The sequence below is a fragment of the Lingula anatina genome, chromosome 5 (genome assembly GCF_051362555.1).
Source record: "Lingula anatina isolate TDL-2025a chromosome 5, LinAna3.0, whole genome shotgun sequence".
In the NCBI taxonomy this organism is placed as follows: Eukaryota; Metazoa; Brachiopoda; class Lingulata; order Lingulida; family Lingulidae; genus Lingula; species Lingula anatina.
In genome coordinates, this window is record NC_141771.1 from 16148879 (window position 1) to 16170817 (window position 21939).

A 21939-nucleotide genomic window follows, 5' to 3' on the forward strand; every position below is an offset into this window, starting at 1 on the left:
TAGAATAAAAAAATAATTTACAAAATTTTAAAAAATGAATTGCGGAACAACGATCTTTATTTCCTACCTGAGTTGAGCACAGGTCTGTCTTGCTGCCTCTTTCTGTTCCATGGTGCACACTGGCGCAGGTGGGCAGAATGTCCTGGAGCCCCAGCTGTCACCGAAGGTGTTCACGCTGGCCACGTAGGTGCCATCCTTCTTCTTAAAGTCATCATCAGGCTTGCCGTTAGCATCTCCGCAGAGACCTTCCACCTTGCCGAACAACTGACTGCCAATCTGTGGAAGATGTTTGCAATATTACCAATTTGGTATTTCTCTATTTTTATGTCAGATGGTGAAATTACCATCATTAAGTAGTAGAATACATACAAACTTGGTAAGTGATAAATCTGTAACTTTAATAATAACTATAGTTTCACAGCTGATTACCAAATTACAAATACAGTTAAATTTATTCAATGACTTTTGTGTAAAATGTCCACAATGAATGGAAATTGTTTGCAACATCTTATTGTACCAAGTCAGGTAGGGCCCCTGAAGAATATAAACAGTCTAAAAAATTGCATGTGTCAAAAATTTCTTTCTTTTTTTTTTCAGCTTTACCATACACCCCCTATCTCAACTTGTAGCAAAACATCTTAGTTCCACACCCTAAAATAATAACTTCAAAAATACAAATATAATCCCATCAACTTACCTGGATGTCTGTCTGGTAGCGCTTGCCCCAGCTGACGATGACGCCAAACTCTGGGATGGTTGCGACCATTTCTTCTCCGACAGCAGCAATGGACATGCTTCCCAGGGTCTTACTGAGCTGCTCAAGCTGATATGGCATGTAGATCTGTCCGTCAACCTCAACCATCTGTCCGTGGCGCAGTTTGATGAGTTTTCCGTCCAGGGTGATGTGGAGAGAGCGTGTGCATTTGGCACGGTCCATGCCTCCGTCAACTGGGCAGTGGAGTTGAACTGAAAATATCAATATTTGTGGTTATAATAAGACTATTATTATTCTAATTTGTGTATCATCTATTATATTTTGTAGTTTAGGTCAAGAGTAGGCAAATATATATCACTTAATCTGGTTGAGCTCATTTCAAAATAAAAATTGAATCCAATCTCACCATCGATGTTCAGTCTCTTCATTGCCATTTCACTGACCAAGGTGTGCTTGCAAATCTCATAGTTGTACTCCTTGTTGTCAAAGGTCTTGAACATGTTCTCACTGAGGTGACACTTCTTGGGGACTGGAAAAATGGAAAAAAAAATTATAATCTACATTTTATTCATGTTCTCTCACAGTATATACAGTAGTTGTCAAAAATTTTGAACAAGTCAAGTCAACTTGACTGTATAAAAACAAATCATTATCCCTGCAAAACTTTTGGTCTTATTTGCATTTAATAAAAATATTTTGTGAATTGGAATACTTTTTGAAATAATCAGAAATTAAAAATAATAATAGTAGCTGCTACAGGTTCTAATTCTAGTTGATCTACTTGTATTGCAGGGGCATATACTCATATATAGTACAAGTATATATAAGAGTATATGCCCTGCACTTCAAGTAGATCAACGAAACCAAAGCTACTGTACAAATAACTTACCCTTTGGTATCTCTGGTGTTGGTGCAGGTGGCGTGGGTCCTGGTGTTGGTTTGGCTTCCGTGGTGCGGGGTGGCTTGGTTTTGGAGACAGGTGATGCCCCCTGGGTGATTCTGCTGGTGGTGGGTTCTGGAGCAGGGGTGGTGTGTGGTAGTTTGGGTGTGGGCTCTGTAAAAACATAATAAATATTTATATATTTATATATACATACACAAGTAGAGAGAGAGAGAGAGAGAGAAAGAGAGAGAGGTGTCAATGTTTGTGTTTCTTTGTTAAGGCAAACACAAGCACCTAGACAGGACAGCATTCATTAATCAATCCAGCAAAGCCAATCAATTAATTTACAAACAAGCTTTTTTTCTAAAGATAACCATTTATGGTTAAGATCAGAAATCACTGGAAATTTGGAATGGTATATATTGTGATTAAGTTGGAGAAACAATATCATTGTAAATACTCACCACACTTGACCTCATCATCGTTGCAGTCCCATTTGCCATCACACACAAGGGATTGTGGGATACACTCCTTGGTGGTCTTACAGAGGAACTGTCCACTAGCGCAGCCAGTGCAGCGGCAGTTACACTGGGCATCCAATTCCTGAACTTCATTCTGAAATATGACAGAATTTTTGACTTGTTTTAGTTTGTACCACAGGCACTGCATATATACGAGGGTAAAGGTGTTACTGTTGGGGTGTCCCTTTCAAAGCTTTAGCAATTTTCACCTTTTTCTCTTAGTTGGTTTTTCTGAATTATGGTTGAGATATATAGCTTTCAATATTTTTATTGCTTAAAATAATTATGATACCAAAATAAATTTCTACTTTCTTCATTCTGAGTCATGTGAGCAAGTACTTAAAGGAAGGTTTATAAACAAATAATATAGGCAGTTAAATAAGTATTAAATTGAAGATTATATAATGCCATTAATTATTTTGCAAATTCAATTTCATTTAAAGGACAGCACTTAATTTGCCAGATAATCCCAAAGGGATAAATATAAAATAAAAGAATAAAAAGAAACTGTCACCTACCTCAGCACAAGCTGTTGGGCAGACCTTGTTCATACACTTGAGGACCCCGCTGGCACATGTGCACGTCTGGCACTGGTCATTGGTCATGAATTTGCCAGGCTACAAGAATAATGGACAATTGTACGATACAATGATGTTGAACAAACTGATCTTACCTTTTTTGTTTTAAAAAAGAAATGCCACAATATTACCCAAACTGGAGCATTATTTTATAATTTCTTTTTGAAGGTTCTGCATAATTCAACTAAACACTGACAAGTTATTAAATTGAAATGTGTATTATATGTACACTGTATTTGGACAAGAACATGCAGGCCTGTAGCCGGGGGGGGGGGGGGGGGGGGGGGGGTCGGGGGGTTCAAAAGAACCGCCCCTTTTGCTGGGAAAAGGTCCACTCTGGGTAAAATTTGATCTAGGTACATGAAGTTTTTATGGGAAAAGGTCCACTTTTTCAGAAGAAGAACCCCCCTTTTGAAATTGCTGGCTACGATCCTGACATGGTCAGTGCACCAAACCCTATATCCACTTACATAGATGTGCTTGGTCACTCCACCACTGACCACAATGCATGGACACTGCTCTGGTGGCATGCAGGTGTGTCCATCACACACTTGACCGGCTGGACAGCCATCAGCTGGACAGCTGGAAGAGTCCTTGACTCCCTGGCAGAGTGGGATGGGAGATGGGGTGGAAGGCTGTGAAGTGGGTACTGAAGAGGAAGAAAGATTTTAAAAATTAAAACGGGGATATGACAAGAGAGTGCCTGAAAAATAGGAAAATCTTCCTGCTTTCCAGATTTCCCCCCCAATATTGGATGATTTTGCACAAATTCTGGCAACTTTCTAAGCCCCCCTTTTTTTTAATAAAAAGGACAATACCCATCAAAAAGAAGAGAAATTCCATCCTTTCGTGTATATTATCATAATACACATAATATGGACACACTTCAATCAATGGTTGAATCAAATGTTATAAACCAAAATCAATAATTACAGAAATATCTAGTCAAATACACATAAAATTGACATAATTTCATGACATGTTATTATGTACCTATATATTAAAATATTGTGTATGTTTAGACTATTTTCATTCTAAAAAAATAAACCTTGTTAACAAAACTAGAAACATTATTAACAAAATTATAAACTTACCACACTGTGGCTTGGTCTCATCAATGCATCCAATGCGTACTTCGTAGTCATAGCACATGGCGTTGTTGGCCTGGTCCTTAGAGTCGCACTTCATTCCCAACCATGTGTTACAGAGAACCTTCTGGTCTGTCTTGTCATGGGCCACCTAGTGGTAGAAGATCAGACTGTATAAGTGAATGTAACATAATGCAATATACCATAATAAATATTTGGTCCTTTGGTACACATTATGTAATGTAAGATGGCGTGTAAATTATGTAAATTTTTCAACTTTTTAAAAATTTAAACCATCGCTTGAAATTTAGACTTCAATTGATTTGAATTAATATTAGTTTAGTTATTTATTAATTTGTTAATTGTTATCCTTTGAAATGTGAAAGTCTTCCTTTGTTACAAATGCAATCATAAGTTTCATTAAGAACCACAATCCTGAGGTTAAAATATCCGAAATGAAATGTTTTAACTCAAAACTATCAGCGTTCGTTTATTTACCTTGTCAGTGACACGGCGACACTGGATCTCCATAGGCACTTGGCAGACAGGTGTCAGTGACAGCACGTCCTCGATGGCCTCACGATCAGAGCCGAAGAGAGCCTTGTCGCTGTTGACCCAGTTACCCCAGACTGTGCAGTCATCTGTAGTCAGAATATGAAATGATTTACGCTTGACCAAAAAAGTTTGGAAACAAGTATTTATTTTTCCATAATTAAAAAAAAATTATAATGTATTGGTATTACCGTACAAACTTACCCTTGGGTGGCTCAGGTGTGCTGACAGGTTTGGTGACAGGTGGTAGGGTTGGGGTTCCAACAGTGGGGGTTCTGGCTGTGGGTGCTGTAATATAATTGATAACGTGTAATAAATAGTTATTCACAGAAAGTGTTATCTCTAAACAGGATTAAACCAGTACAGCGCATGCAGGTAAACACAATTGTAATATTGTGTCCCTTTGTTATCAATGTTTTTTCATTACTTGTACCTCTTGTGTAAAGTTATGGTGATGAAGTAAATGATTTCTCAATTTCAACCTAACAATCTATACTGCTTTAGTCACACAATGTGGCAGCTAAAACACTAACGTAATACAGTGTACCACTTTATTAATAGATGGCAGCACAATCCCACTTACTCTTGCCGGTATAGCATCCAACAACTTCGAATCTCATGGCGATGGCATTGTGCCAGGTCTGTGGAACAACGCGGATGAACTGTGCCCTCATTGGGATCAGGAACTTGTTGTAGACAACAGTGTCACTGTCAGAGTTGCCAGTGAAGATCTGGAAAAGAGACATGGTGCATATGTTTATATATTTTTGTAAATTTTTATCTTCATCTCATTTCTTTTATATATGTTTTTATCTTCATATTTTTCTTTTATGTTTTCATCTTAATTCTATCGCTTAATTCGAGTATATGTATATAATCACCATTTCTATCCAGTTTTTAAACTTGAACCTCGCAATTTTTAAATCTAATTAAAATAATTAGATAAATGAAGAACAGGTTTATATTAATTATTAATCATTATTGTCACAATCATCATTATACTATAATTATAAACTTCACTATTACTATTATCATTATCTCTATTTCCTTACCTTGTCCACAGTTCCTTCACGGTAAGTGTACCAGTGAACGCCATCAGAGGAGTAGTTGACCTTGAAAGACTCGACCCAGTTAGGTTGTCCATAGCGACCCTGGGTGGCGATGCCGTGAATGGAGCCTTCCTGACGGAAGTCAATCTGGATCCATTGGTTCTTGTCATTGGTGGCTGAGGTAAGACAAGAAAGGGAGCATTAGCTTGTATAATAAATAAACTGAAGTGAATAAAAAGGGACCACAGGTGTAATTGAACAATTCAAAATGATATCCTTTATATACATGTAGATATTTAGCTTTTTGAAAAAAAAAATCAACTACTGCTCAAAATTATTAAAAGAGAATTCATCATTTCAGATAATTTAACTGTCACTTTATAAATATACACAAATACACGTACCTCCGAAAAGGAAAAAACGCAAAGTCATCTGAACCATAAATCTCAAGTTTTTTATTAACTTTACACAAAAGTTTTAATCTGTAAATGTTAAAAACTGTTAAAAAAAGACCACCAATAAATTTCACATTTTTTTTTATTTGCATACATCTATAACTTATAAAATTGATTCCCAATAATATTTATATCTCCTTTAATCAGTAAATATTCGAAATGATAAAAACAATGTCAGCTTACCTGCAACCCATCCTCCCTTGCCTCTGAAGCTGTCGACGAGGAAGAGACGTGCACGTTCTGGTCCGGAGGTCTTGTCGCGGGATCCAGAAGACGTGAACTGATCATCAGTGACGATGTTGCTGTCGTTCAGACCCATTGGGTCAGAGCATTCAGGGACTGGAGTTTTAGGGAATTGGGGTTAATTTAGGTTGTTTTATTTTACATTTGTGCAATTTGCACAAGCCACCATTGAAATTTATATACCTCTTGAAAATTTCGTTGGAAGACAATTCTTCGCAGATATTTTTCTTTTCACTTTGAAAATCTTGTCAAACTTGAAAATGGGCCACATCAATAATTTTGAAAAGTTTTTCACCTAATCTGTTTGCGTCAGATTGATGCACTTCAAAATATTAATAAAATTTAAAGTGATGAAGTTTTCAAGTTTTTCCCTTACCATTAACTTGAGGCAGCCAAGAGAGTTTGTAAAATGATGGGTATATATCAACTAAATATCACTTTTTGGTATATCATCGCACAAGCACTAACTTACTTTATTATAACAAGAACTGCAGCACTTTAAAGCCCATCTGTGAGACAAAACGGGTAAATTTGGTTTCAAATTTGATTTTTTTCTTTTTCTTTGACTTTGTAAATATTGGAATGCAAAAAGTAATTACAATTTTAGCAACTGTTGAGATGAAACTCTTATTGGAACTAATTTCCTAGACTTCTAGAGTTTTTTTTTTAACCAACACGTACAAACACATTTTAACAATCTCTTTCTGGGCTAAATACAGAAATAGATTCAAATCAATGTGTGCTTTAATCATCTCAATTGGATGTTTATCCACTTCAAAGTCTGTCATGTGATTTTCTAAAACCAATTCAAGATCAGCAGTGAGGCTATCTCAATGGTGACTTAAGCAAACAGCACCAACGAACCACAACAATAGGCTATTGGCATGTCACAGGAAAACATCATGTCGATTCTATTCCAGAAACTTATATTGTGCATTGGAATGTGCTGATGAAAATTTTAGATGGACCAGCAGAATTGATTTAATATTGATATCTCAATACAGGAATATTTGAGGAACCAAGAAGGGACATTCCACAAAAAAGGAAATAATTGAGTCATGTCAGTGACACACATTTTGTTTAATATTTGCATAATTTTGACTTGCACCATTATTTTCATTGTTTTATACTATAGAACCCTAAAATCTAGAAAAATCAACAGTAATTCAAAAGGGGATATAAAACACCTTAAACTACTTGAAATTAATAAAAATAGTAAACTTACATAGAATGACAACATTGAGAAAAGCAGAAATACACCAAGACAAAGAATTGAGAGCATTTTAACTCTTAGTATTAGCATCTGGTATGGCGAGGCTAAAGTGGAGGAGCGAAAAAAACTTCTTTAATATAACTGGGTGAAATCTCCTCCAACTGGATGGTATCATGAAAGACAGAATGGGGAAAACAAGAAAAAGAATTATGGGAGATCCCACCCATCCACCAAACTAGCAAAAGTAAACTAAGCTGACTTTTGAGGGCAGTAGTTTTTATCCCGAAGCAGTATCAAATTCTAATTCCACTTTTATGTCTTATTTATTAATATTTAAATGTTCATTTGTTTATTTCAATTTTTCATTCTCAAAGGAAAATGATTTGGAATGCAAACTTATATTTATGTATTTATTGGTTGAATTAATTCTTACCTGTGCAAAGCTGGTTTAGTCAAAATGTGTGTGTCACTGGTGTTATTCAAATGTTCACTTTTTTGTGAAATGACACATACCATATGACATGCCATAAGCCTGGTTACTGTGTCAAAATATCCTTTAATTTATATTGATATTTTTGTTTTCCAACATGATAAACATGACTGTACATTAAATGGTTAAAAATAAATGGATAATTTTTTGACAGAGAATCAATACATAACAAAAGTTAAAATCAAAGAAATAAAAAAGGATGTTATCAGCTAGTGCAACAAATTGGAGCAAACAATAACATATTGAATAAAAGAAATAAAAAGAAAATAAATAAGATATTTGTGCATGAAAACTTACATGTGTACATAGTAGGTGTGATGTTTATAACTTGGGTAACAGGGGTAGGTGGAGGTTCTAGAATAAATGTGCAGCAAATAAATAATAAAAATAAGCAGAAAGAAAGCTACAAATAAACGTCATAAACAAGGATCCATTTGAAGTGATTAAACCATAATTGTGAAAATTTTGTTTTTGAGAAAAAAATAAGATCTGTGATTGTTTGATCTTTCAGATTTGAAAATGTGATATGAAAAGATAAGGACTGCTGCAGCAGCTCTGCTTATTTATTTTAAGGATTTAGGTTTTAAGAGTGAACAAATCAAAATCTAAAACATGCCAAATATTATCATCATCATGAAAAGTATCTGCTAGAATAATTTTTCTAACACTTGTATTCATGTATTAAATATTCTAGTAATCAATCACTTCAAATGGTACCAAATTGTGCATAAAATAATAATATAAATGAAAGTTGCTTAAAAGACAAAATAAAGCAAACATAAACATGGTGGTGCAATGTGCAAAACAAGTGGAACATATCAGTGTGAAAAAATAAAACTATCGACTGAAAATAAAGGTGGGGTGAGTGTGCTCAAGGTCGTGACCTTGACCCATGTTTGACCCTGACCCTACGACGACCTACCCACAGTGATTGGTGTTGGATAACTGGGTCCAGCAGGTGTAGTATATTCATCTAAGAAAAGTTTACGTGAATTTAAGTTTAAACTAAACCTATCCTTATAAAACAAAAGAATAATATATAAATTGCTTCATGCATACACTGTTACATGTATGACTAAAATTACTTATGCCAAATACAATTGATGTAAATAAATGTACTATATTTCTTTCACTACAGTTAACAAAAAAAAAAATAGTCTCATATTTGTATTGTGATATAGTATTTTTTTCTGACTGTATTGCTTTTAGACCAAAAATTCAATTTTGTCCAAAGATAATATTAGTGATTAAAAACACTACTGAATCTCAAACTTAGCGTCAATATTACTTGACAATGTGACATCTTGGGTCATAGTTTTCCTTTTGGGGTCAGTATGGTTCCACTGGGTTCGTATGGATTGAGAATCTTTACAAAATAAAGATAATTACCAATAACCCTGCCTTTTGACCTGGATTTGACCTTGATATCATATGACCTTGATATCATTACAAACCATGCATCCAACAGTCAGAGTACCCATTATATGAACAACACCAAAAAATGTTAAACGTGAAAAGTAGCATCATTCTTACTTGTATCTTCTCCTGTTGGCAGAGATGGCTTACTGGAGGTGGTGGTGGGTTTGGTGGGTTGACCAGTGGTCACTGGAAAAAAAACACCAATTAAGTGGAATTAAAATTTACTTCAATGCTCACCAATTGCTTTTGGAAAAAAATAAAAGTATAAAAGAAATGACATGAAAATAAAAAGGCATATACAGTGGAGAAAAAAAGAAAAAACAAAACCATTATCACGTGCATTATCTATGTACACTTGTAAAGTGCAAAAAAAAGTCAAGAATGACATGAAAAAAAATGTTTGGACTTTAAAATATTGCAAAACAAAATGCTGATGTACAGAAAAAGCTGGACAAAAAGTTAGGATGTTTAAAAAATCTACATGCAATTAAAACCTATATATTTCTTTATAGGTCAGGGCATTTGTGACTAATAAACAGAATATTTAAAGATGAAGAAGAATAGAAACTTGGAGCAAAAACATTCAATGCAATACCATATAATCTATAATTGCATATAAATGCCAACTTGTATTTATTAAAAATATAAATGTAATTGAAAAATTATAGAAAAATTGACATACTTGTTGGAGAAGGTGTGTAGCAGCCATGGAGTTCGAAACGCAGACCATAGCCTTCGCGACCTGGGTGCATTGGCATGATACGGAAGTAACGAGCGTTGACCGGAGTGGACAGGATATTGCGGACTGGTGTCTCGCTATCCTCGTTACCCTCAAATATCTGGAGTATAAAGAACCGTTTTTTAATGTTTGTGAAATAATTTTTCATTGTTGCTTGTGTAAAGAAGGTTGAAATGTTACTATTCTAAAATGTTTATTCTATCTTTATCAAAGAGAAATAAATAAGTCAATTACATGACATGCACACGACTCATCAAGGCACAATGTACACCTTTCATCTAAAGCACACATTGTCTATATATATATTACATACATTTTGTCTACTATTTTTAAATGCATCACATTCCTTTCAGATTTCACATATGTATTATTATATATTTTTCTATTAAATGATTCATGGTTTCAAGCTATTGTAATGTTTTTGTTTAGTTTTTGATGCCCTTCAGATAGGAGTGAAACATATATCAGTTTGAATTTCAAAAAAAATTATAGTCCAAATATGTGATTGTCATAACTATCAACATCACTAAATGTATTATTATATTGTTTAAGCTTTCCATTTACCTTAGCCAAGCCATTCTCGGTGTACAGAGTCCATGTCTTGCCATCAGTGGAATACTCAAACTGATACACCACAGTGAAAGCTGGGAAGCTGTGTACTCCCTGGGTGGAAATTCCAGTCACTTCTACAACCTTCTGCATGTCCACCACGATCCATGGGCGCCTGTCGTTCTTTGCTGGCCTCCAGCCTCCTTCTCCATGGCTTGTGCTCTGTGCACCGAAGCGGGCACGTGCAGCCTCGAAACGTGGCAGCTCGGAAGAAGCGGTGATCTGGCTGTCGCCGATCAATCCGGAGGTCATGCCCATTGGTTTGTCGCACTGTCCTGCAGGTGCTGGGAATATTGTAATGCATGGTAAGTATGGTAATAAATTTTCAAATGCCTTAATTTGCTAATATTTTAATTTTTTTAAAACAATTTTAAGCATTTTCAAAGACTTGAAAAAAAAAGACAACAAATTTTTCAGAACTTTCTAATCATCTCTGAAAAATATTACTGACGGAACATTTTTTAAAAGTAAATAAACAATGTAATCCACCAACAAATGCACTTATTGCAGCCACACAATCCAAAATAAATCCAAATCCAAATAAATGCATAAATTTTGCGTTAAAAAAATGTTTTTTGAATCTCCATAAAAGCATCAAGTATGAACACTTACTAGTAGCCACAGTTGGCACAGTTGGTCTGGTAGTGGATTCAGCAGTTGGTTCGTAGCAACCGTGGATCTCCACTCTCATGCCAATGGCATTCTGCCAGTCTGTGGGCTTGATACGGATGAAGCGGGCCCTGATGCCTCTGTCGAACCAGTTGGTAACTTGGCTCTCGCTGTCAGTGTTGGCAGCAAAGTTCTGTAACAGGTAAAATTATAACACTTTATTTTTGGTTTATGTCAAACTCAAAAAACAGGTTTATAGAACACAATTTCCTTGTGATGCAGAGCAAATTGTTGAAAGTTTCAGGACTTCTTAATTTTTTTGCCATATTAAGAAATAATGAGGTATTTTTAAGATTTCTAATTTGCAGGGGTTGTACTATTTCTCATGCCTTTGCTGGGAGATGGCAGAGTAGATGAAATGTGCATTTGTACAATATCATTGCAGATTTACTAAACTAATTTACTATTTTACATAATATCATAAAACAAAAACCCACCACAAGCTGTCCATTAACCTTGTATGGCAACCAGATCTTTCCATCTGTGGAGAACTCAACTTCGTAACTTCTCACAAACATTGGCAGACCGTAGCGTCCCTGGGTGGTGATTCCAGTCAAGGTACGTGGGGCAAGGAAGTCGATCTGGATCCATTCTCCGTATCTGCTCTGAGCTGGCATCCATCCACCGCTGCCATTACTGTCATCCTTGGTGGTCAGACGGCTGCGGCTTCCACCGAAGCGATCAGACATCTGAGAGCTGACGGTGATCTGGCTGTCGCTAACAAAACTCTTCTGTCCTGGCTGCATGCCCATCTTTTCCTTGCACAGCTCCATAGGTGGCACTGGTGGTGTCACCCCTGGGGTACTGGCAGGTGCTGGAGTGGATTTGGGGGTTGGCTCTTCGCGTCCTGGAATCTTAGGAGTTGGCGTTGGTGTGAGGTCAACAGATGGTGTTGCAGAGGGTGTTGGGTATTTCTGACCAGGTGTCTGAGTGGGTTCTTCACCACCAGATGGTGTTGAGGATGGCGTTGGGTATTTACTGCCAGGTGTTTGTGTTGGTGTTGGTTCCTCACCACCAGGCTGTGATGGGGTTGGTGATGGTGTTGCACCCACAGATGGTGTTGGTTCTTTGCCTGGTTTTGGCGTACTCTCGGATGGAGCAGGTGTGGGCTCGAAGCATCCTTGGATTTCGATTCTCATGCCAATTCCATTGACCCAAGAGAGAGGATGGATACGGATGTACTTAGCCTCGATGGCATTCTCAAAGAAGTTCCTCTTTGGTGTTTCAGGCTCGTTGTTTCCACTGAATACCTGTATTATAATATTGAAAAATTTCTTTTCAATTCAAAACTAAATGTATTTCTAACATATCTATACATAACTAATAACACATATTTTGTGGATTTTATGATAAATATAATTAAAAACAAAATAGAAAAAAGTTTATATACAACTTTTATTTTATTAAGTTAGAATCAACTGTTTTTGCTTGCATGTTTTTTTTTTTTTTATTTTTACAAACAGCTTTCTTTGAAACTGTGCTCTTGAATTATTCTGTACAGAAACCCTTCAGGTGCATGTATTTTTTAACAAAGCACTAACTAAAACTGCTGATCAGAAATATTTTAAGCAGAATACTTCAGCAAAACAATTCTCAACTGATAAATGATACTGACCTTGACCTGTCCAGTGCTGTCAGTGACATGTGTCCAGGTGGCTCCATCTACAGAGTAGGTGACAGTGTACGACTGCACAAACTCTGGTCCCTGGAAGCGTCCCTGTGTAGTGACACCAGTCAGGATGCTTGGTTTGTAGAAAGCGACCTGTGAATGCAGGCATAAAAAGAATGAAATGTATTATATGAGAGGGCATGGTGCTTACACATGTACATTAACATTAACTTTCTGGACCTGTTAGGATTCTTTGCATTTGTCTGCTCATCAGAATAACGTTTGAGACATACCATAACTCAAGCTGTAAGATGACAAATTATGCAGATATAGTCTACAGTATTTAGTTAATAATAGAGATCAAGTGACCAGAGTCCAGTATCCACTCACCTGGAGCCATTGTTTCTGGTCATTCACACGTGGTGACCAGCCACCATAGCCCTTGGTGTCATCAACCTGGTAGAGGCGAGCACGCTGGGCGCCGTGATATGAGTCGCGCTCAGAGGATGCGGACAGCATGCCATCGACGATGAATCCATTGCTGACTCCCATTTCCTCAGTGCAGACCGGTACTGAAAGTGAAACATTTTTCAATTTCTTCGTGAAATTCAGTCAGTGAAAGGATCCATCAAAGTGCACTTTTGTAAATTATCAATCTTAAAGAACCTCTAAAAGATAACGTGTGTACTGTGATGTTGTTCAAAATCTGTGAGGCATTACCGTACACACTTACCCAGAGTTGTGGATGGATACAGTGTTGGTGTTGGTCCAGCAGTTGGAGATGGTGTTGGGTACATAGGTGGCTTAGCTATAAGATGCAAAAGGATTAATAATTGGTATATGTATGTCGGTTTTATTAATGTCAAAAGCATGGGTGAACATTGTAAACAATGAAAATGTAGCTTGTGTTTAAACCATGTGCATACATACATACATACATGGTACAGTTACACCAGATGACAAAGTATGATTATTATGCAAAACATAAAGGATTACCTTTTGACTAAAGAAATAAACAATCACCCCTATACACCATATTATACTTACTTCTGCATCCCAACAACTCGACGCGAAGGGCAATGTGTTGGTTCCAGTCCTTGGGCTGCACACGCACGTAGCGGGCACGGAATGGAACGAACTTGTGCAGTACTTTCTTGTCTCCATCGAAGTTGCCACTGAACAGCTAGAAAATAATAACAATACTAATTATAATAATCTGAAGAATAAGAACATAGATGCTTGTATATCAGAGGGTTGTGAAAACCAGATCTTAGTATTACAAAATATGAGAAATAGAGATCCACAGTGTCATGATAATATGGACATGAGGCCTGCCTACCATAAAATTTCTCAATAAATAGGTGCTTCAAGTATATATATATATATATTTCACTGTGTTACTTTTCTGTACCTTTGGTGTGTCTGGTTTCTCTTCATAACGGATGAAGTTCACGCCATCAGTGGAGTACAGTACATAGTAAGTCTTCACATATTGGTTATGACCTTCACGACCTTGAGTCACAATACCCTCAATTGTCTGCTCATGACCCAAATCAATCTGGAGCCACTGGCGTTCATTGTTGCTCTTGGCCAACCATGCACCTTTGCGTGATGCGGTCTCCTTGGTGTTAAGACGGGATCTGTCGGGGCCAGATCTGAAGTCAGCGGCAGACGAGGCAGTGAGACTTGAGTCTGGAACTGGGAAGAGGTTGTTGGCGACCATGTCCTGCTCACAGCGTTTCACTCCTGGTTCTAAAAATGAGTGAGATGAAAGAAAAATTGTAAATAAGTTGAAAACAAGATGTCAACTGGCTAAAAAAAATGAGTCTAAAATTGATTTATGGCTTATCATAGGCACTCTGGAAACAATATATATGATATGTGTTTAGGTTGTGTGTGTGTTCACATCCAGGTTCTAGAATCTGTATGTTTCAAAGATTGCAGAACACAGCAGTAAAGTATAACATGACAATTTATAACAAACATTTTGAATGACAACAAGTGTAATATCACACATCCAGTTGAGATGACATAACTTTTTCTATTTTATTCTCCTTCTTAATTGGTTAAATGATATAAAAATAAGGTCTTCTCATAAGTTGTCAGAAATCAGTGATGACACAAGACTGGCATTGTTAGAACTTCTTAAATCCAGTAAAAATAATTAGAAAAAAACCATGTCTATGTATTTAAATCTCTCTCATGTCCCCTACCTGGTACAGATGGGCTTGGTGTAGGTACAGACACAATGACAATGGTGCTGCTTGGGGTTGGAACTCTTGTATGGCCTGGCGTTGGAGTTGGTGTTGGTTCCTCTCCAGACTTGGGGGTGGATGGTGTTGGTTCCTCTCCAGACTTGGGGGTGGATGGTGTTGGTTCCTCTCCAGACTTGGGGGTGGATGGTGTTGGTTCCTCTCCAGACTTGGGGGTGGATGGTGTTGGTTCCTCTCCAGACTTGGGGGTGGATGGTGTTGGTGTCTCCATTCCTGGCTTTGGTGTCTTTCCTGGTGTTGGAACACTCTCAGATGGAGATGGTTTTGGACCTCCAAGAGTTGGTGTTGGCTCTGGTCCACTTGGGGTCTTGTCGGTTGGTTTTGGAGAGAGAGTTGGTTTCTGACTTGGTCCAGGTGTTGGCTGCTTCGTAGACACTGGTGGTGAAACAGTCTCCAGAAGGTCTGGTTTAGGAGATGGTGTTGATGAACCTTCAGATGGAGTTGGTTCTGGACCTCCAAGAGTTGGTGTTGGTTCTCCACTTGGTGTCTTGTGGGTTGGTTTTGGAGAGGCAGTTGGTTTCTCGCTTGGTCCAGGTGTTGGCTGCTTCTGAGTAACTGGTGACACAGGAGATGGTGTTGGTGAAGCCTCAGATGGTGTAGGCTCACCAGCAGTTGGCGTAGGCTGAGGTCCACCCACAAGAGATGGTGTCTTCTCAGAGGCAGTTGGAGAAGGTGTAGGCTCCTTGCCTGGAGTTGGTGTCTTGCCAATGCTGGGTGTTTTGCCTACTGTTGGTTTTGGAGTTGGTGAGCTTGTGGACTTCGGCTGAGCTGTAAAATAATTGATAAAAATAACCAAGGGAAGCACAAATGGCATCATTCAGGAAATATGCCTGTAGTTTTAAGTCAAATCAATCTAAATAGGTATATTGTTCAATATTCAAATCCCTTACTGTATCCATGGCTAGCAATATATGATTTTCTAAAACAATAATGCTGCAGATTAATTCCATAAAAGACAAATGACAGACACAGTAAATACAGTACTACTGATAATTGTTATTATGATTTCAGTTACATAAAAAAAAAAAAAAAAAAAAATGAGCGAGAGCCAAGAAAAAACAAAATTAACACTTACGTGAGCATTCGCAGAAGTATCTGATCTTGAAGTCACCGCAGTTGAATTTTCCAGCATCCATGTTCTCCTTATTACTGCAGTACAATCCTTTCTCTAAACTGCAGGCACCTTCCAAGCTCATGTCTTCCCAGGGGGTATCCAAGGGCTCAGGGTCAGCAGTGCGACACTCAATGCTTGTCAGGCGGCCATTCATACAGAACTGCATCTGGGCTCTCAACTCTTCCAGGGTCATCTTTTCATAGTCACCATTGGAGCTGTATCCTTCATAGTTGTTAATCCATGGAGACCAGTAAGCACATGTGGGTTCTGGAGTTGGGATCTTGCTGGTCAGGTATGGTGGGATCTTTGTGATGGTTGATGGAGAAGGTGATGGTTCACCCTGTGGTGTTGTTTTGCGTTCTTCTGGCTTCTTGGTTGATGGTTCTGGTGAAGGAGTTGGCTCACCTGGTCTTCTAGTTGGTGGAACTGATGTCTCACCCTCTGGTGTTGGGGCAGGTGTTGGTCCACCTGGTATTTTAGATATTGGGACTGGTGTCTCACCCTCTGGTGTTGGGGAAGGTGTTGGTCCACCTGGTATCTTTGTTGTTGGAACTGGTTTCTCAGTCTCTGGTGTTGGGGAAGGTATTGGCCCACCTGGTCTCTTAGATGTTGGAACTGGTGTCTGACCCTCTGGTGTTGGAGGTGTTTCACCAAAAGGCACCTTTGTTGTTGGTCTTGGTACCTCACTACTTTTGCCTGGTGTTGGTGTTGGTTCTCCAGGTTGACCTGGTGTTGGAGAAGGAGTTGACTGGCCTTTAATTGGTGGCACTGGTGTTGACTCACCAATGGGCAGTCTGGTAGTAGGCACTGGGGATCCAGATTCTGGTGTTGTAACCTTTGGAACTGGGGTCTTCTCACTTGGTGTTGGCTTACCAAAAGGCTCTCCAGGAGTGCTTGGATGAGGTACCCCTGGGGTGCTTGGTTTTGGAGAAGGTGTTGGTTGGCCAGGTGTGCTTGGCTGAGGAATCTTAGAGCTTGGTGCAGGTGATGCAGTTGGCTCTCCTGCTGGTCTCTTACTAGTTGGTTCCGGTGTCTGTCCAGTTTCACTTGGTGTTGGTGAAGGTGTAGGCTGGCCTGGCTTGCCTGGTGTAGGTGAAGGAGTGGGTTCAACACCTGGTTTTGCAGAGGTTGGGACTGGTGTCTTACCAGACTCACTTGGTGTTGGGGATGGTGTCTCACCACTTGGCTTAGTAGGAGAAGGAGTGGATTCAACACCTGGTTTTGCAGAGGTTGGGACTGGTGTCTTACCAGACTCACTTGGTGTTGGGGATGGTGTCTCACCACTTGGCTGAGTAGGTGAAGGAGTGGATTCAACACCTGGTTTTGCAGAGGTTGGGACTGGTGTCTTACCAGACTCACTTGGTGTTGGGAATGGCGTCTCACCACTTGGCTTAGTAGGTCCTGGTGTTGGCTTGACAGGTGGACTGGCAGTTGGAGTGCCTGGCACCTCTGCAGATGGAGATGGAGATGGGGTTGGTGCACTGCACACCTGTCCCTTTGGCTCACAGAACACACGGATCTCATAGTCATAACATTCCTTCATTCCCATCTGCCTGTCATTGGAGCACAAAAGACCATTGTATTTGAGGTCACACATCACATCAGTGTTGTCAGTCTTGTCATAAGGCATGTTGGTGCCCTCACGACGACACTCAATAGCAGTGATGTCCTCCTTCTCACAGTATTTGTTGTCATCCAAGAGATCAGAGATCAGCTCAAACTCTCCACGATATTCTGGCTGGTGTCCATTATACCATGGGGTCCATCCACAGAGGGTAGGAGTACCAGTGCTTGGGCCGGCAGATGGTGTTGGCTGGCCAGATGTACCTGTTGGAGGTACCTTTGTGGGCTCTGGCTTTGGAGATGGTGTTGACTGGCCAGTGGTACCTGATGGAGGTACTTCTGTGGGCTCTGGCTTTGGAGATGGTGTTGGCTGGGCAGAGGTACCTGATGGAGGTACTTTTGTGGACACTGGTTTTGGAGATGGTGTTGGTTGCCCAGGAGTGCTAGGCTGAGGCACTTTAGTGCTAGGTTCTGGTTTACTAGTTGTTGGTCTTGGTGATTCTCCACTCTTGCTTGGGGTTGGAGTTTCTGGCTGAGCTGGTGTTGGTCCTTCAGTTGGTTCAACAGCTGGAGTCTTGGAGGTTGGCTCTGGTTTCTGAGTAGGTTCTGGTGTAGGAGATGGCTTTGGCTTCTTCGAGGTTGGTTTTGGTGCCTCTGCCCCCTGGGTTGGTTTAGGTGTGGGTCCAGAGCTGAGAGTTGGTGATGGAGATTTTGGCTGGCCTGGTGTTGGAGTCTCAGTTGGTGCGGTCTTAGATGGGGTTGGCTGCCTGCCTGGTGTCACATGTGGAGACACAGTCTCGATAGGATGTCCTGGGGTGGATGGTGTTGGAGGCTGCTCGACTGCAGTGGTGGGTTTGGCCACTGGTTTGGGGCAGGAACAATACATACGGACTTCGTAATCGTAACATACACTCTGGTCAGGTAAACCTGGAACCATCTGGTCGATGTTGCGACAAGCAAATCCAGTCTGGGTGTCACACTTCAGATTCATCTGTCCTGTGCTATCGAAGCTTGTCACCTTACCCAAGTCAGCAGGATTGGCAGTTCTGCATTCAATCTTGGTGACGACCATACCCTGTTTGTTACAGAAGTTGTAAGTTTGACGGATAAACTGGATATTTTCGTAATCACCATCGCTGTTCTTTGGACTATTGCTGTTGAACCAGCCAGACCACATGTCACACTTCACTGGTGCTGTGCTTGGTGTAGGCTTGGGTGTTGGTTTTTCAACCAAAGGTGGAGTCACAGTGACCTTGCTTGGTGTCTTAGATGCATCAACTGGTGGGGATGGTGTTGGCTCACCAGTTGGTTTCAAAGTAGGTGTGCCTGGCAACTTAGAGGGTTCAGGTGTTGGGGTACCAGATGTTTTTGTTGGTGGCACTACAGTCTTCTCAGACACTGGTCCTGGGGATGGTGTCGGTTCTCCGCTCTTAGATGGAGGCGTTGGCTGACCTGGGGTTGGAGAAGGTGTTGGCTCTCCAATCTTACGTGTAGGTGTTGACTGACCTGCTGTTGGGGAAGGTGTTGGTTTTCCTGGTTTTCCTGGCGTTGGTGTTCCCTCACCTGCGGGGGGAGATGGTGTTGGCTCTCCAGTCTCAGATGTAGGTGTTGACTGACCTGCTGTTGGAGATGGTGTTGGTTCTCCTTGTTTTTCTGGCATTGGTGTTTTCTCGCCTGGGGTTGGAGATGGTGTTGGCTTTCCTCCAGTGGTCACAGTGGGTGTTCCCTGGCCAGCGGATGGAGATGGTGTTGGCTCTACACTCACTGGTTTGCCTGGAGTTGGGGTTGGTTGACCTTCCTTGCCTGGTGTTGGAGATGGTGTTGACTGACCACTAATTGGTTTGCCTGGGGTAGGGGTAGGAGTTGCCTCTGGTCCCGTTCCTGGGGTTGCAGATGGTGTCTCACCAATAGATGGTGTTGCAGATGGAGATGGTGTCTTCTGCACAGGTGTTGGAGATGGTGTCTTGCCTATAGATGGTGTTGCAGATGGTGTTGGTCCCTTCACAGGAGATGGTGTCTTCTGCCCTGGTGATGGTGATGGTGTCTCACCAATACCGGGTGATGGAGATGGTGTTGGACCCATGCCTGGAGTTGGTGTAATCTTTGGCACACGTGGAGTAGCAGTTGGTGTCTCCTGTCCAACATGTGGGGTGGGTGATGGTGTTGGAGCTGGTCCCTTCGTTGGTCCTACTGTTGGTGTTACGGCCTTTGCAGTGGAAGTAGGGGCTGGTGTTGGGCAAGCACAGAAGAACCTGACTTCATAGTCGTAGCAGCCTCCTGGGTTGTCAGCATTCAAACACTGCAGACCGTTGACCATATCACATGTGCCGACCTGCTTTGTGTCAGCCAAGGATTCAGATCCGCCACGGACTTTGCATTCAATACGGACTGGGTTCATGCAGAACTTGTTTGTGGCACGGATGCCAGAAATACCCTCAACGTCACCTGGGGCGGACTCTGGAGAGTCGACACTGATCCAGCTTGTCCATCCACATGGGTGTTCCTTAACTGTCTCAGGGGTTGTCTTAAAAGCAATAAATAATTATCATAAAATAATTTTAAAAAAATAGTTAACTTAAATGATAAAAACTAATGCTTGAATTTAAAGGACATTAGAAAAGATAAAACTTCTATAAAGCATGTTTTTTAAAATTAGTAAAAGAAAATGGAATAAAAATGTTGTTTTAAAAAATGACGCTCTTGAAAAGTGATCTCTAAGATCAACAATGCTAATTTCGAGAATTTTCTTTTACCTTATTTCACAAAATATAACATAACTTTTCACTTTCTTTTTTATCTTTTTGTACACAAACCCTCCTGAAGTCAGTTGTCACACTTTAAATGTCATATTAACATATTGTGGAATCCAACGATAATGGAGATACAACCACTTTAAAATATCCTGACAAATATTTTCTTTTATTTCATCCAGAAATGGAATCATTAAATACCTTAGATGTTGGAGGCTCAAAGGTTGGTGGTTTGTGTGTTCCACACGTCTCATCCTCAACACATACAATCTTAGTTCCCATACAGGTACATTTAGTGCACTTCTCTTGTGGGTGCTCCCAAACATCTCCATACTGAATGAAACAAGAAAGATAATTTTATGATCTCCTAATTCTATATCAATTATGGGATCTTTTTCATGCACGCATTCAACTCATATGTTTGTTTCAGACTAGATGTATTTAAGATATAATTTTTCAATTCAGAACTTAGCACTCATGTGGTTCATGCGCTATATAAAATATCTACTATTTACTGATTTATGAAATAGGGCACCAGCACATTTATACAATGGATGCTACATTTGACAAAATGTGTTTCATCTACTACACAATGTGCACAAACCATATCAATCATTATTTTCACACTAGCATCCTTAACACTGACCCTATTCCAGATACCAATAAACCAGATACAAGGCCCATGACATTTTAGAAATCTATTCAGCAACTGGTCAACTTTTCACCTTGCAACAGTAGATTTTTTAACCCTGGTGATCTGAAAGACCAGTAAGCTAAACCATTTTTTCGGACTGTCACTTACCTTAGCTGGAGTTCCATCAGGCTTCATGCACGTGCATTCCTTCTCCTCCACGCATTTATCTCCATCCTGTGACAGACGTGGGGCAGAGCACTCCACGGGAGGTCTGCATGCTGGCACGCACTTAGTTGGATCCTTAGGCAGGCAGCGTCCCTTCTCCTTCATGATTTTGTCCTTCATGTAGTGGCACATCTGGTCACATTTGTAGGCACAGGAGTCCCACATCATGCCTGGCACGCAGACAGCTGTAAAAACACAGGGGTTGGGGTGTGTAAAGAATGATACTCAAGTTAACTAGTAGGATATGATTTATTAAGAGGATATGATTTTTTGACAAATGTGCAAAGAATTGATACTATTGCAATTTATTCAATTGTTGAATTAGAGTCAGTGCCAAAATAAGTTGAAAGCATCTGATATAAAGACTTTTGTTAAATGTTCAAGAAATTTTTATTTTATAGGTGAAAAATAGTCCTTCCTAATTGAATCAGTAACTTATTCATCAAAAACTGTTTACTTAAATGTTACAAAATAAGAAACACATTTAAATACCAACGGCCTTCATTGAATAGTTCAGTTTCTCAACCAAACTAAGAAAGCAAATCACC

At 39.7% G+C, this 21939-nt stretch overlaps 1 protein-coding gene across 6 annotated transcripts in view; it reads right to left on the bottom strand.

The window, feature by feature from the left end:
• Positions 1-21939, bottom strand: part of LOC106167614 (uncharacterized) — a 68154-nt gene that overhangs the window by 12264 nt on the left and 33951 nt on the right. For 2 of the 6 annotated variants that reach the window (XM_087013176.1, XM_087013174.1), the window contains 28 exons: positions 21335-21576; positions 20734-20865; positions 16181-20306; positions 15046-15873; positions 14244-14584; positions 13880-14015; positions 13566-13640; positions 13223-13404; positions 12839-12985; positions 11661-12473; positions 11167-11356; positions 10510-10838; positions 9889-10045; positions 9321-9392; positions 8085-8141; positions 6025-6180; positions 5390-5562; positions 4921-5068; positions 4542-4625; positions 4284-4426; positions 3792-3936; positions 3168-3346; positions 2638-2736; positions 2063-2213; positions 1605-1769; positions 1122-1244; positions 698-966; positions 68-276 (listed from right to left, as the gene is read on the bottom strand). In XM_087013176.1, the coding sequence (XP_086869302.1) occupies positions 68-276; positions 698-966; positions 1122-1244; positions 1605-1769; positions 2063-2213; positions 2638-2736; positions 3168-3346; positions 3792-3936; positions 4284-4426; positions 4542-4625; positions 4921-5068; positions 5390-5562; positions 6025-6180; positions 8085-8141; positions 9321-9392; positions 9889-10045; positions 10510-10838; positions 11167-11356; positions 11661-12473; positions 12839-12985; positions 13223-13404; positions 13566-13640; positions 13880-14015; positions 14244-14584; positions 15046-15873; positions 16181-20306; positions 20734-20865; positions 21335-21576 (9871 nt within the window). Of the gene's footprint in view, positions 1-67; positions 277-697; positions 967-1121; positions 1245-1604; positions 1770-2062; positions 2214-2637; positions 2737-3167; positions 3347-3791; positions 3937-4283; positions 4427-4541; positions 4626-4920; positions 5069-5389; positions 5563-6024; positions 6181-8084; positions 8142-8709; positions 8761-9320; positions 9393-9888; positions 10046-10509; positions 10839-11166; positions 11357-11660; positions 12474-12838; positions 12986-13222; positions 13405-13565; positions 13641-13879; positions 14016-14243; positions 14585-15045; positions 15874-16180; positions 20307-20733; positions 20866-21334; positions 21577-21939 lie in introns of all 6 variants that reach the window. The other 4 variants (XM_087013178.1, XM_087013175.1, XM_087013177.1 and 1 more) reach the window with 4 other exon arrangements.